General features: G+C 37.3%; 1 protein-coding gene across 3 annotated transcripts in view; it reads left to right on the forward strand.

The window, feature by feature from the left end:
- Positions 1 to 15,625, forward strand: part of sema6ba (sema domain, transmembrane domain (TM), and cytoplasmic domain, (semaphorin) 6Ba) — a 194,653-nt gene that overhangs the window by 160,591 nt on the left and 18,437 nt on the right. For all 3 annotated transcript variants that reach the window (XM_055201303.2, XM_055201304.2, XM_055201301.2), the window contains 3 exons: positions 8,004 to 8,144; positions 10,341 to 10,418; positions 11,659 to 11,717. In XM_055201303.2, coding sequence (XP_055057278.1) covers positions 8,004 to 8,144; positions 10,341 to 10,418; positions 11,659 to 11,717 — 278 coding nt within the window. The remainder of the gene's footprint in view (positions 1 to 8,003; positions 8,145 to 10,340; positions 10,419 to 11,658; positions 11,718 to 15,625) is intronic.

Raw genomic sequence — 15,625 nt, forward strand, 5'->3', positions numbered from 1 at the left:
TATGTTGGAAATAGGCGGGTGTATATTATATAAATGACACGAACATGTAGTGAATCATAAGTTAAAACAGTGTTGTATAGTGTTGCATGACTCGTACTCGCTCCTCCTGCGGTAGTAACTCCTCCTTCTTCATTTTTTCGTACGTTATCGGAAAGATTCGGTAAAGCTAATCTTTCTTTTATAAATCTGATTAAACTAAAGACTCTTCAGAGATATAAAGGATTTCATACTACTCTATAGGTACTCCAGATTAACATCAGAAATGCAGAAACAGCGTGTGTTACGTGAGCTTTAAATGAGTCTCTTGTACAGAGACAGAGGTACAAACATCTATTTGTGGTGGTCAATTTTGATTCTGTGGTGGACTGACAAATAAATGAATGTATGGGAAACACTACATTCCAACAATGCTCGCTCCAACTTTTTGGAGATGTATGATGTCACAGCAGTAGCCAACACAAATATTATTTTCGACAAAGTTTTTGTCCCCGACTTCAGTTTAGCCATTAGTCAAACCATTAAACAAACAGAGACCGGAAGTAACGTCCCACCCAGATGCGTAACTGTGACAACGCATGTGTGTCCGATTGAACCGTCTATGGTTTACCTAGACCAGGGGTCTCCAACGTTTTTGTGAGCAAGGGCTTCCCCAATGAATAAAACAAGGGCTATTTTTGATATAGTCTATTTAAAACTTTGTTTTACTTGATTTAATCTTTATTTACTTGTTAAAATGTTTATAATTGTTTAAAATTTGATCATACATAAAAGAAGCCAAGCTAATATAAAATATATTTAATAAATAAATATAACAATTTTGGCTATTAATAGAATGTGCTTGGGCGGGCAACTCACAGATTCTGTGTGGGCAACCCTGGACCCGCGGGCACTGTGTTGGAGACCACTGACCTAGACAGTAAAAATGACAGCTATTGCTTGCTGTGATATTATATATCAATTAGCCAAATCTGTTCATTTAAGAAACTAATATTAGCCAATTTTGACATGTCATGCTTCTGTAATGGACTTCATATCTTATCTTCATATCTTTCAAATATAGTACTGGATATAAAATTGTTTCGTAAGCTCTTATGTCTTATATTCGTAAGTCCATATTTCTGTAGGCTTTAATCCTTACAATACTTTCATCTGCTGTACCTCCAGACAAAACCTTTTTTCCAGAATGTTTATTTCCAAACATCCCTTTTTGATCAAGACATTTGTTTACTTTCACTGACACAGTAAAATGCTTCAAATAACATCAAATGCAAAAAGATAAATCCTCAGTGTATCCTTAAACAAACCACAGTGCCCTGAAAACGTCCACAAAAGTAAGCAGATTTTATTGATCATTTTGGTGTGTGTGTGTGTGTGTGTCTGGGGTTTTGAAGATGAAAGCCATTACCTGTCGGCAGGTAGAACAGCGAGGTTCAGAGAGGTGCATGCTGGGAGATGAATGCGAGGTTGAGATCAGATTCTCAGCAGGATACAGAGCTAGCGGAGGAACACACACGGATCTAAAAACAAAGAGATCAGTGAGTTCAACTGACCTGTTCTGCCTCAGGTGTCCAAAACTCTCTCACAAATGTAATTTCTCTCATTTGTCCCTGTTTGGCTTGGAGCTGTTTGTCACGGTTTATGACTGCTGTTTGATATTGTCTAAGAAATCCGCTGGGACGCCGGTGTCGGCATTCGATCAGAGATGTTGCAGTAATGTAACGCCCTATTAGCTGCTTGACAGTTAATGTGATTTGGAAACAAACCAGGTCTGAATGAATCTCTTTCAGTCTGTATTTGTCTAGGCTTTTTGCCATTTTTTTATAGTCAGAGATAGGCCAGCTAATTATTAGAGTGATGACAAGTGGAACTGAGACACAACTCAGACAAGATTTACATTTTTGCATCTGGCAGCCGCGACTTACAGTGCATTCAATCTATTCATTTTATCAGAATGTGTGAAAATCAAACCCAAAATCTTGGGTTCACACAAACACAATGCTTTACCAACTGAGAGTTTTAGATTTGAACCCATGTTTCACACACATGGATTAAAGCAACACTATGTAATTTCCATGTAAAAATGACTTACAGCTCCCCCATGTGGTTGAAAAGTGCAACAGTGCCTGGTATCAGACACTCTTCTGCAGGCAGGGGGAGGGGCGGGCTGTGTTTCCTACCCTCCACCACCACTTTCAGAATGTGCTTGTAGCAGCTAGGAGGCTGCTCAGGTTGCAGCAACAGTACAATTTGTCCAGTTAAAAGTTGTTCTATCACTGAAAAATTTTTAGAGGCATTATTTAAAGGTAAAAAAACTACATAGTGTTGCTTTAATAAATTGAATTTAGGATCATCAATCACTTTTTGTAATTTTCCTCTGAAGTCCACTTCAAATCCATAAAGGTTTTGCATGACCATTGTCCACCCTTTCTTCAGTTTTCTAAGATGCGTGAAATATGTGTAAAAAATTCAATGGGATGTAAAATGAACATCAACTCCACATGCTGATATATATACTGTAAATGTCATAACCTTGTATGTGCACAAGGTTATGACGTGATGCCAATTTCTAAATATGACTTTTTTGAAACATTTAGTATTGCAATGTTTTCCTACATCATACGTATATCAAACATCCTAATTGCTCAACTGGTAAAGCATTGCATTATTAGCAATGCAAGCAAAGGTCATGGGTTCGATTACAAGGAAACACACATACAATAAAATTGTTTATCTTGAAAGCAGTGTAAGTTGCTTTGAAAAAAAAATATATATATATATATGGGTGATTCTCACGAAAACTTGGTTTTAAAAATGTCAAGCATGAAAATGTAAAAATTGCTTAAATTCACTTTTTTTCCCACCAGACATTGAAAAACAAAGTCTGGAGTAAATGGGAACATTAATTTAAAAACTTTTACTTATCATTTAACACTTTTTGTAACATAATTTAAAAAATTTGTCCTAAAAAATCTCATTACCGCAACAGTCAGAAAACATCAACACTGACATATTTTCAAAATGACATGACAAACCTGAAAGAACATAATTTTGGAGATTCTGCACATGCATTTAAAATCAAAGTATTATGCTTCTATTAATTAAATTAACATTTAATAAGCATCTGTTGCGGTAATGATAATCAAAATGTTGTGTAAGCATTCTAACAAGAAAATATTTCAAATTAACTGTAAAAAAATGATCTTACCTGGTAGCCATCTTGAAGTAACTGGTCCATGTGCTTGGTCACTCAAAATCAAACTTTATTAAAATTCTGTATGTGTGCTTAAACTGTTCTCAAAAAGTGTTGCGTAGGATGAGAACATCAGGCATGGACACATCATTTTCCAAATTTTTCTTCATTATTATTATACATGAATATTCAGTAAATATTTTTTCTGTCATCTAAAGTAGTCTAGCAAAACATCCATTTATTTTTTTTTTTCTTAATATTTTTGTGTTAATTTGATTAAATTACAACACAACCCATGTTCAAACACAGCCGGACACATTGCGGTAATGAGAATTTCAGCAGAAAATTAGATAAAATTTACAATTATAAATTCTTATGTTGAAATCACACATTGTGCAAGGTAGAACACAGTATTGTGTTAATTCTGATGCTTTTTAATGTTACTATATTACACATTTTAAAGCTAAAATCATTAGTGCCGTGGTGTTTCAATGGTTTCGTGAGAATCACCCATATGCTTGCCAGGTAAAAATAAATTATACTTGCATGTACTAAAAATATACTTAAATACCAGCAAGTACATTTTTAGTGCATTGTTATTTTTTGTGCTAAATAATAGTGTAAAAGTTCAGGCAGGGTTGCCTAGTCTGCGTTTTTTCCTGCAGAATTGGACTACTTTAATACTGTTGCCGTGGGCTGTTTTTCATGTCGGCGAGTTATAGTGACCCCAGTAATGTAATATTTAGCCCTGGGAATGCAAGTTTTGAATGAACCCTGCCAAAAACACTACATTTACCCTGAGAACGTGGAGAACCCGCCTCAAAATGTAACCCTGACTTAAGTATACTTTAGTGCAGTGGTTCCCAAACTTTTTCAGCGTGCGGACCCCCTTGTGTACAGTGCATTCCTTTGCGGCCCCCCAAAGAAAATTTATGACAAAAAACTGTTCTTAAACTCAACATTTTTATAAAAAACATTAAATTATTCAAAAAAGTAGTGCTTTTGTTAGTAGCCTTATTTTTTTAGGTTTAATTACACAGAATTCATGATAAATTAATGTATTTCATAAAATGTCATAAAACTGGGCCCCCCCCGGCACCATCTCGCGGCCCCCAGTTTGAAAACCACTGCCTTAGTGCACTTAAAAAGTACTAAATTCCAGTAATACTTTAAAATAAATACATTTTAGCAGTTAAGTACACTAAGAAGTTTCTCTTAACTCTTTCCGCGCCATTGACGAGTTATATCGTCAATTAAGAGAAAACATTTGCATGAAAAAACATGTTCCTGATGAGTTTTTATGATAGTCTGTAATACCACTAGATGGCGCTCTTACGCAATTTATTAAAAAACTGAAGCAAAAAATAATTTATTAATTTTACACTCCATGTGTGTTTTGATAATCGTTCTGAATCTGATCTCTAACAAAATTCCTTCACAGTTTTTTTGTTGTTGTTTATTGTTTGTTTGAAAGCAGAGGGTCTGTTCTTTCATTTGATATATTTGTATGTTTATATATTTTTTGAAGAAAATTTTCCTGGAAGGCATTTCATTGAAACTAGTGAAAATCACAAAAAATGCTGGCGATCAAATTTTCAAAATAAAAAAGGCTGGTGCGAAATATGAAAGACTTAAAAGTAAATAATAATAGTAATTAAAAGTAATAAAGACTTTTTTATTTTAAAAATGCCACAGAATGTAAAACTGTATTTATCCAGGCATCGATGAATAATAAGAGTTTTGTAAATGCTAATAAGATATTGTGAGCCTAAACACAATTGTTTCCTCCTTCTTATGTAAACATTGTGCATGCAAAAGACCGCTGGAAAACAGGCCAATCTCAACATAACACCAACTGTGACATCACAGTCGAGATTAGGGTTGCCAACTGTCCCACACAGCTATACGGACTACCGGCACATCCGGGAACTTGACTGTAAATTTAGTCACCGCCCCTTTTTGGGGGATAAAAAGCCGACCCTCCATTGGCTTCCATTCAAAACAGCGGAACAAAGCAACGTTTCCACACAGCCGGCAGGCGCAAACAACCCACGAAATCACCCAGACCAAACATGTCGAGTATTTATCTGTCCATCCTGCCTGCCATAGAGCCCGAAAGATACATTAACACATTTAATTTGGTCAATATAAAAACATGCCCCTTTCATTCTCACAGCGTCAAATTTGTGTAACAACGCCATCCAGTGATTGCTGGAAACAGGGCCGGAGTGGGACTCATTTTCAGCCCTGGAGTTTCATGCCTCAGACCGGCCCACTTTAGTTCATGACTGACTATTAAAATAATATCTTTAAACCCTCAGTAGTATAAGTCTGCAGTAGTGCACTGTTCTCTGCAGCCTTGCAATTCACTGTATTTTTCAAATATATAATTTCATATTCCGTGCAAATGCAGTAAACAATTATAATTTTTGTCATAATCATGCAGCCCTACCATAAGACCATAATATTACTAAAGTAAACTTATTCAAAAACTAAAGGAAACAAATGTGTTTGTGTTTTCCTCTATTTCTATTTCTAAAAAATGGTGAGTCTTGAGATTAACTGTTGGGTTGATAACGTTTGGAAACCCCTGATATACAATACACAAGCAAGATTTATCAAGTATGCATTGGAAACAAATGGAAAAAAATCTGTATCTTTTTTTTAGAACTTAGATCATGTCTATTGCTAAATAACGTAGGCCTACATTGTGTTTAAAAAAAAAGAAAACATCATGGATATACTTTTGAAACTACTTTTTTAAAATAAACTAATGAGTTTTGCATCAAATAGATTTTTGTTCCTCTTGCAATAAACGATGAATAATGACTATTCATAGAGAATTCATCTATGACATGAAAAAATATGTTTTGTTAATTCTTTTCCTTTTAGAGGCCAGCCCGTTTGTATTAAGACGCGCTCAAGTTTATTTAAAATATAATAGACGCGCGGCCGGCAAGCGCACTCAAAAGACGTGCTCAAGTTTATTTTAAATATAGACGCGCGGCCGGCAAGCGCACTCAAAAGACGCGCTCAAGTTTATTTAAAATATAATAGACGCGCGGCCGGCGAGCGCACTCACAAGAGGCGCCCCACTTTATTTTAAATATATAAGCGCGGCCGGCAAGCGCACTCACTATAGACGCGGCTGAACCAGAACTCGTGTTCAAGTAACCGCTTTGAAAACCAGAAGACAGCGGCACGTCCTGCGTTTCCCATGCGTTTTAGATGTCAAAGAACCCTAATGCAAGAATTCTTCCAATAAGTGGTCGGGACTCGGGACACAATCAACTTGTGCATAAAGCGGCGAGGACATCTCTCACCCGCAAATACGCGTCATCCCGGTGGCATGACAACACCGGCCCTCGTGGCCAAAGAAAAACAGACGGGACCACTGGGAATCCTCCCGGTTCTCCCTATGGCCAATCCGGGCCTGGCTGGAAATATCGCTAAGCCAGTTAGTTGTATGGCTGGATGGAAAAGTGCACTCATTACTCTAAATATAAAGACATAATATACAGTATAAATACGAAGTTACTTTCAAATATGATGTAAAATCATTCACTTGCTTCCCTCTTGACTCAATGAGGTACGAGTAAATGTCCAGGTAAGACACCTCTGGCCAATAGGGAGGGTTGTTACACAAATTTGACGCTGTGAGAATGAAAGGGGCATGTTTTTATATTGACCAAATTAAATATGTTAATGTATCTTTCGCACTCTATGGCAGGCAGGGTGGACAGATAATTACTCAACATGTTTAATCTGAGTGATTTCATAAGTTATTTACGCCTGCCGGCTGTGTACGAAGGTTGCTTTGTTCCGCTATTTTGAATGGAAGTCAATGGAAGGCCTAGTCTGATTTCCCCCAAAAGTGGGCTTGAACCTGTTCAGAGACATTCTATGACGTTGCGCCGGTTGTGCGTATTCAAAAGAGCTGCTCTGAGAAACAGCCAATCAGAGCAGAGCTTGAAATTATTATTCATGACCCTTTCAAATAAGGTAATAACAGGCCATTTAATTCTAAAGGCAAATCCTAGGTTTGTAAATGTACAAGTAAAACCGTCTCTGGATAAATGCACTTAATAAAGACACGAGCCTTCTATGTAGATATCAGAGAAATTTTATCCGATTATTTAAATGCATTCTTTGCCACCTTTAAGTACACAATTAGGGGCTAGTCACACCAAAAGCGCTTTAAACGCTTGCAAACGCAAGGCGCGACGCACTGCCTTTTTAAAAAAAGAGCAGTGCAACGCGGCTTTTCATATTGCTAAGCAACCACCGAGTCAGCTGTCTTGTCAATCAAATATTGAAGCGTGAGCGCTCTTTTGCTGTTAACTGTCATATTAGCAGAAACTTTAAAAAAGAGGGCGCTTGCTCTGACCTTGTTTGAGGGTGAGAGGTGCACAAACACGCAAGAGAGAGTGAGCGAGTGGAGTTCGGTTCTTCAAAGCAACTGTAAACTTCCCTCACCACAACGTAAGGCCCGCCTCTCCCCTCATTCCATTGGACAATAGAAAGAAGCGAATGACGTCGGGCGCTTCTCCGCTCTCAGCACTCCCTCAAAAAAAAAGCGCAAGGCGCTCGGCGCGCATAAACAGCGCGCAAACGTGCCCTGCCCATAGAATATCATTCAAAAAAGGCACCTGCAACTGCCATAAACGCTTTTGGTGTGACTGGCCCTTTAAGTGTGTAAAATAGTACATTGACTAATGTTAAAGTGTATTTTAGTGCACTTATTTCATCTAGGTTGTGATTGTAAAAGGGCAAGAGTGTTTGTACTGATGGCTTTTAATGTATGTGTTTGTAGGTGCGGTGATGACTCCATACAGGCACGTCAGCCTCTCTCTCTGACCCTAGATAAACCCAGTCACACACTCCTACTGGTCTTTCACTCTTGTGTGGTGAGGGTTCCCGTCGCACGCTGTCAACTCCACTCCAGATGTATGAAGTGAGTATGCGTTGCATTCAATATCTCAAGTGACACTGTCTGTAAAATCCAGGTTAAAGTCTCATAAGCTAATGATATTATTTGGAGCATCAAAGTTTCATTTCAATCTTTAACATGACCAATATTACAGATATCAAGCTTATATTGTCACAGAACGTTCCTTAATGAGTTTATAGAAAACAGTAAATCACCAAACAATGACTTCAGCTGGGTTTTCACAAGCAGTCACAGTACGTACACTCATTAACAAACTGGCCATTTATGTGGTTTCCATTTGGATGAGAATGCAGAATACAGCCGTCTATGTAGGCATCATACAGCTCAGTGAGTTGCGCAATAGACATTTAAAGCCACAGACACATTCACACACTTATTATCCATCTTAATTGTGCCACCCAAATACACGCTGCTTCATCTGTGGCTTTTGAATTCATGCGATCCAGTTTTACAGTTTCCGATCAGACCACACACACGCTGGGCTTCTGTAGACTGTTTCCTCCTCGTGATGCTGTAAAGCTCTGCTGTAATTCAGTGGGATTCATGAAAGTGGCTTTGATTTGAGTTCATTGACGTTGTCTCTTTATGAAGGATGCGGTGTGGTGCAGTCTTACCATCTGCTGTAACTCTACAGCACCATGTGTACGGGCAAATGACTGCGTGATCTCGCACCAGATCCTGTCATTTTCACGGGTGGCGAGCACATTTTAAAAGCGTCATTCCCACATGTTGCCTTGGGAAGTCACTATTAAGGAGTTCTTGAGTTATAATTATGTGACGTGCATTCAAATAATTTATGTGGTTTTCTCTTAGAAAAGTTTTTTTTAGCTTTGAGGCAATAAAATAAATAGCGAAGTGCATTAGGTTAAAAAAATTCTACATAAAGTTTTATAATTCTCGTTCTTTCTCTGTTTTTTTATCAACTGTGTGCAAAGGTAACGTTGTGCAGTTAATGTTCACAATAAATATTTTATTACAACCAATACCAATTAGCTTTTGCTATGATTTTCTCATCATCGCACAACTTGGAAAGTCGGGGCTCAATAAAAAAATCCCACCCAATTGTAATTGTGACTTTGTGGTGGCGCTCTTCTCGTGAATACACTCGTGAAATCATTTCAGCGTGACTTGAGGGCAACATCAGAGCAAAATTAACAGACCCTGATATATAAATTATGTCAGCAAATCATGTTACACGGCATTCTACTTAGCTGCTTTAATTTATACTGTGTATTTATAAACCGGTTAGTTCCAGTTCTTGATTCTGATTGGTCTTATTTACGATAAACAGCAGGGTTTGCTTAGCGCTAAGTCATTTTTGTTTATTTCTTGCTGGATGGAGTGTGCAGCATTTATGTTATTTGTGTTCAAAATGCTGTTAAAGGGCCGGTTCACATTTTGCATCTAAAACCGTCTGGAAAATGCAATTGCGCCACTTTTTTCCTCCTTTTCAACATGCTTTCCAAAGTGGAACTATTTTCAATTTCGCTGGAAAAAGAGCACGTCGCACCATGTGCGCGATGCAACGGCATCGCTCTCTATTTGCAACCCTGTATCACAAAATTATCCACCTATAGTCACGAATTTTGTGAGCGTTTTCCGTCACGCTGACACGTATTTCTGTTTACATGTCACTGTCATGTATTTGTGACTCAACTGTTGAGCTTCAGTTTAGGGTTAGATTTGGTGTTTGCGTTAGGATGAAATAAAAGTATTGATTTCAACCTTTATTTCATGATTTATTTTTTATATTTTCAGATTTTTAAACCATTGTCGTCTGGCATTAGGGTTAGAGTTGGGTTTGGGTAAGGATGTAATTTTATGGAAATCTAACCCTAAACCGAAGCGATAATGGTAAGAAAATAGTACAAAACAGTTGAGTAACAAATACGTGACAGTGTAAACAGAAATAGCAAAAAGGCAGAAAAACGTGTCAGTGTCACGGAAAACACTCACAAAATTACGTGACTATAGGTACGTCATTTCGTGATACTGGGTTGCTATTTGAGAATACGTTTGAAATAACGTATTTGTGCACGCAAAAGATGCAAAATGTAAAGCGCCCGTATTTCTTTAAGAGAAAACTTTTTAAGAGTGGATACATTTGCTTTTAACCTTGAAGAGAGCTGAGCTGGAAGGGTCAGCTGAGAATGAGTTTAATCTCTCGTGTATTGTCTGTCTGTCTGTGTGTGTGCATAGAAACTGCATTGCATCCAGAGATCCATACTGCGGCTGGACCCGAGGAAGCACCTGCTCGCTCCTGAGGCCTGGCACAAGGTTTGAATGATTCACACTTACACAGACACAAACGGCAATGACACTTTGAACATGCAGGGTTCCCACGAGTCCTTGAGATCCTTGAAAGTTTGTGAATTTGTGGAAAAAATCAAGGCCCTGGGAAGTTTTTGAAAATATACATGCATAGATTGAATCTATTTTATGCAAGAAGTTTTCTGGAAAACATCCATATTATTCCCTGTGTAGTTTAGGATAATACCATAAAAATTCTAGACTTTTAAGCACAGATGCTAAACTGTTCACTTTAAATGCTTTTATCTTCTGTATGCGAATGTTTATTAATACCAAAATGCTTTTTTGCATAGTTGTGTTTGACACATGAAAACGTCTCGGGTTACGTATGTAACTGTTGTTCCCTGAGAAGGGAACGAGACGCTGCGTCTCTCTTGTCATACTTCATGTGTCCCTGTAACGCCATCTTTGGCAATATTTCAGATAGCGATGAACTTCCTGTTTCCCGTGTCACCCTAGCCGTTTCTCAATATGTGTTCTTGTCTGTACTTGCGTTCTTGAAGACTTGTGAAACGTCATCAGTCACGGCCCAAGTACTGTTCCAATTCAAAGTTCGCATCAAGCCCAAGTTCACATAAATCCCCGGATGTGTTCTTGATCCGCCCATTTTATCGAGGATGCATTAGAGGAGACTTGTGTGGACTTATGACAGCGAAGTTTCCCATAATGCATTTCGCGTCAGGAGTTCGTTCTTCTGAGTCTGAACTTGCAAGTTCGAACTACGAAGGACACAAGTCCGAGTTTGGCGTACTTGGTATTGAGAAACGGCTCCTGTCTTTGTCATTAAGCCTCATCATTGGTTGAATTTGATATACACATTCAGACGCACTTACCCCTGGAGGCGTCCCCAAAGTGTCACCGCAGTGACGCAGCGCAAACCCTGAACATGGTTTGGCCGTAAATTTACTCTATGTATACAGATGCTTCACATTGCAAGTATGCAGTCTTGCAGTAATTATTATTGTTTTCAAACCTCCAGTCAAATTATTGTTGACCACCAATTCATTATTATCTTTCAAAATCAGTCTTTGATCTCTTAATGCTGTAGTGAGTAAATCATACAAGTCTCTATTCATTGTTAAGATAGATTGGGTAAGGATTAATCTTTAAAGATTGTATTTGAAGTCCATTTTAATTCCTGCGTAGTCATACATTAATCGTCTGTAAGTGTTTGCTGTTTAAAATCAGATTTCTCCTGTTTTTACAGATTACCTTTCGTGCAGGATATTGAATATGGAAACATCTCACACCTCGGGGACTGTGATGGTGAGTTTGTCCTCTATACTTTCATTTCTGTTTACTGTCTTTCCCTCTCAAACACTGAGAAAAGTCTCTTGCGGCTTTTCAACAACACATATACAGAGAAAATCTCGTCTGCTTTAAAAGTTTGGCCTAAGAAGTCAGAACAAAGTTGAAGAGGCAGAGATGTTGAGAGAGAAAATGTGTGTGTGTGTTAAATCTTTTCTTTTTAAAGAGTTTAATCTGTATGCCATATCTGAAGGCATTACTGCGCCAATGGATTTTATGTTTTTAGAAAGAGAACAAAATTGAAACCGTAAATGCAATGAACTTTGAATCATTTTATGTTTATTTATTTATTTTATAAGAATAATGCTTAGTTTTGCTTTAAATGGCTGGGAACACAAAGCGAGCCTTCTGGCCAAATATAAAATGCTGTCAGTTTCTAATGTTTTTATGATTACAAGTGAACCACTTAAATAAAATACAATGGACCCAACAAAGTGTTTGAACAACAAAATAACAACAGAATTTTAAACCAAGTGGCATTTATTTTTATTTAAGGGGGTCATTAGTTGAGAAATCAAATTTTCCTTTTGACATAATGGGCCCTATCTTGCACCCAGCGCAATTGACTTTGTCAGTGACGCATTCGTATTTTGCACCGGCGCACAGCGGGTTTTTCCCTCCACAGACGCACGTCGGCAAACTAGGGAATGAACTTGCGCTCCCTGGGCTGTTCAGTGCAAAAAAGGAGGCGTGTTCCGGCGCAAACCATCCCTGATGTTATTTTGCAGTTTCAAAAAACAATTGCGCCACTGACCAAAAAAAAACTAGTCTAAAGTCAGTGGCACGTTGTTCATTATGCTATTTTAAGGGCGCATGGTTGACCATAATGTATAGCGTGCACAACGCGCACACCAGAGGTGTAAAGAGTAGCTGAAAGCCATACTTGAGTAAACGTACAGATTCCTTACTGTAAAAATTACTCCACTACAAGTTACAAGTCACCAATTTAAACACGACTTGAGTAAAAGTATTAAAGTAACCCAATTTAAAAGTACTTAAGTATTTTTACTCGCACTGAATGTTGGCTCAAAGATGCACTAGTCCTCAACACAAAGAGACATTGTAGATCTGGGCAGTGAAAACTAAGAAAGTTTATTTATGAGGTTTTATTTCCTAATATAGAAAAGAAATCAAACACCTCAAAATTTTGACCTGGCAGAACAAACACAGATTAAACATAGTCATAGTCTTTTGATTAAAATTTAATTTAGTTTTAGTCATATTTTTGTCATCTGAATTGATTTAGTTTTAGTCTAATTTTATTCAACATTACATTTTATTTAAACCCATTTAATTTTAGTCTAGTGTCATGTTGTATTTGAATGTGCCATGCTGAAAAATATATAGCCTAACTTTGTGATATAAATATATGGTAACACTTTACAATAAGGTTCATTAGTTAACATTAGTTAGCTACATTAGTTAACATTAACTAAAAATGAACTGCACTTAGCATTTATTAATCTTTTTTAATGTTAATTTCAACAATTACTAATACTTTATTAAAATCTTGTTAACATTAGTTAATGCACTCTGATCTAACATGAACAAACAATTAAAGCTTACATTTTTATTAACTAACATTAACAAAGATGAATAAATAATGTAACAAATGTATTGCTCATGGTTTGTTTAAGTTAGTTAATACATTAACTACTGTTAACTAATGAACCTTATTGTAAAGTGTTACCAAATATTCTTATAGGCCTAAAGATATAAAAATATATAATTTTAATATTTAAAAAATTCCAGTAAACTAAAATTACACTAACAGAAATATGATCATGCATATTAAAAACAGGAAGTTGTTCATTCGAAAGATTAATTGAAAACACATGTAGTGCGTAACACCACTATCTCACATAAAGTGCACATTTAGTCATGCATCCCTCTTTACAGTAAATACATTACAGCATACTTGGTTAAATGTGAGGACAGTGAAATTGTACACTTGTTATCAATCTTATAATGTACTTAAGTTACTTGAGCAATCAGTACAGGACATCGCTGGTTTATTTTGGCTTATATAGTAAGTTATATCAAGTTATGTAACTTACCAGCTTAGGTTAGCTGATAAAGTAGCATTAGAGTATATAAAACATTTGTGCTTGCCTTTGAGTTGCGGTATGACCCTCCTGCAATCGCGCTTCACTTTTGTTTTGATTGTAGCATCACAAGTTTAACAAAGGGTCCCTTGACAGAAGCAAATGTGATATGCATCCATATGTTTGCGCTTTATCTCTTCTCTCAGATAAGACGCTAACTTTTCTCTACAGTTTATGAGATACGCAGCACGCAGATGTCCCGCTACGGTGGCTCAACGCAAGCCATTCAGTGTTTGACATCAAAATACCGCGAGACCAGACTTCTCCATATGCATTTGATTCGCTCTCGCAGTACTTTGATTTCACACGATTGCCCTGCGTGCCAATGAAGTCCCGTAGTTGTGTGTGTCCGTCTAACCCCGCGACCACAGATTCTATCCATCATCACCCTCTGACACTTTCGTTTCATTTTTATTTGACGAATAAACAATGTAGCGAGTAACGTTAAGTGTCATTTCAAATGTAGTGGAGTAAAGAGTACAAATACCCAATCAAAAATGTAATTGAGTAGAGAGTAAAAGTTGCTTATATTTTTGATACTCAGTACAATTACAAAGTAGCCCAAAAAATACTTAAGTACAGTAACGAAGTACATTTACTCGAGTACTTTACACCTCTGGCGCACACACTTTGCTTATCTAATCTACACAGATGCAACAGTTATTTTTGCAAATCATAAATTGTTACAATAAAAAAGATTAATAATGGAAATCATAGTGGTGAGCATTGTGGTGATAGTTTTTATTTATTGTGTGGCTGCGTTAAAAAATTCTCATGCAAATAACGATTAAAATATTTTCATAAGTTTGTTGTGTGGCTGTATTATGTTTATTTTATGTAAATAATAATTAAAATGTTTTCATAAGAAACCTTAATGTATATGAACTTGATTTGTAAGTGTACTTTGGGGTTGGATCTTGCTTGCGTTTCATGGGTCCGATTTCAAAGCCCCCAAACCCTTTCGATTGTGTGGGTGGACGCAGCGATGTCCTCTGCTGGCGTCAGGTCATGTGTAGAGGCAAATCCACCTCCCGTTACACGATTTATGCTGGCAAGCTTGGGATTCCCCCGTCTCCTGACATCATTGTAGCGCTTGGCGCAACGATGGGGATGCCAGCTGATGAGACAATTGTGGCTATTTCCTCTCACGCCTGTTTAACTGACGCTGATTTGGGCAAACAACTTCTCTGTCTTTGACTGCTCTTACAAGAACGTGGGTCTCCTCGGCTGTGAACTGCTCCTGGCGTGCGCCTGGTAAATCCGTCATAATAATAGCAACCCGCCATGGAACTTGCGCCCTTGCGTTTAAAGGGAATGTTGGATAGCGTCTGAGTTTACGTAAAGTTTATGTCCAGCGGTAAAATTAATCGAATCAACGTACAATGTCTGAAACTTGCAACCAAAACATGTAAAATATATATGTTTAGGTTTTAATTAAAGACTAAAAATTATTGTTTAAAATTATGACAGGTGGTTTGATACTTTATGCTTGTCCACTGTAAACTACAGGTGTGGTTATTTTGCTGGGACACCTGTGTGAAAAAATGGGAGAAGTTGGTTAAAAGTCGTCAAAAAATAACTTGAAAACTTGAATAAAGTGAAGTTAGTTCTAAGCTGCAATGAAATTCATGTATCTTTTTAAGTAGGAGTATACAAAATTGCTCATCGGGGCCACTGCATGTCCAAACATTCAGATTTAGCCCATTATAACCTTAAACAGCAGTGAGACTCTGAAGTCTTAACTCCAAGAGCAGTTATAAA

The sequence above is a fragment of the Misgurnus anguillicaudatus genome, chromosome 2 (assembly GCF_027580225.2).
Source record: "Misgurnus anguillicaudatus chromosome 2, ASM2758022v2, whole genome shotgun sequence".
Taxonomy (NCBI): Eukaryota; Metazoa; Chordata; class Actinopteri; order Cypriniformes; family Cobitidae; genus Misgurnus; species Misgurnus anguillicaudatus.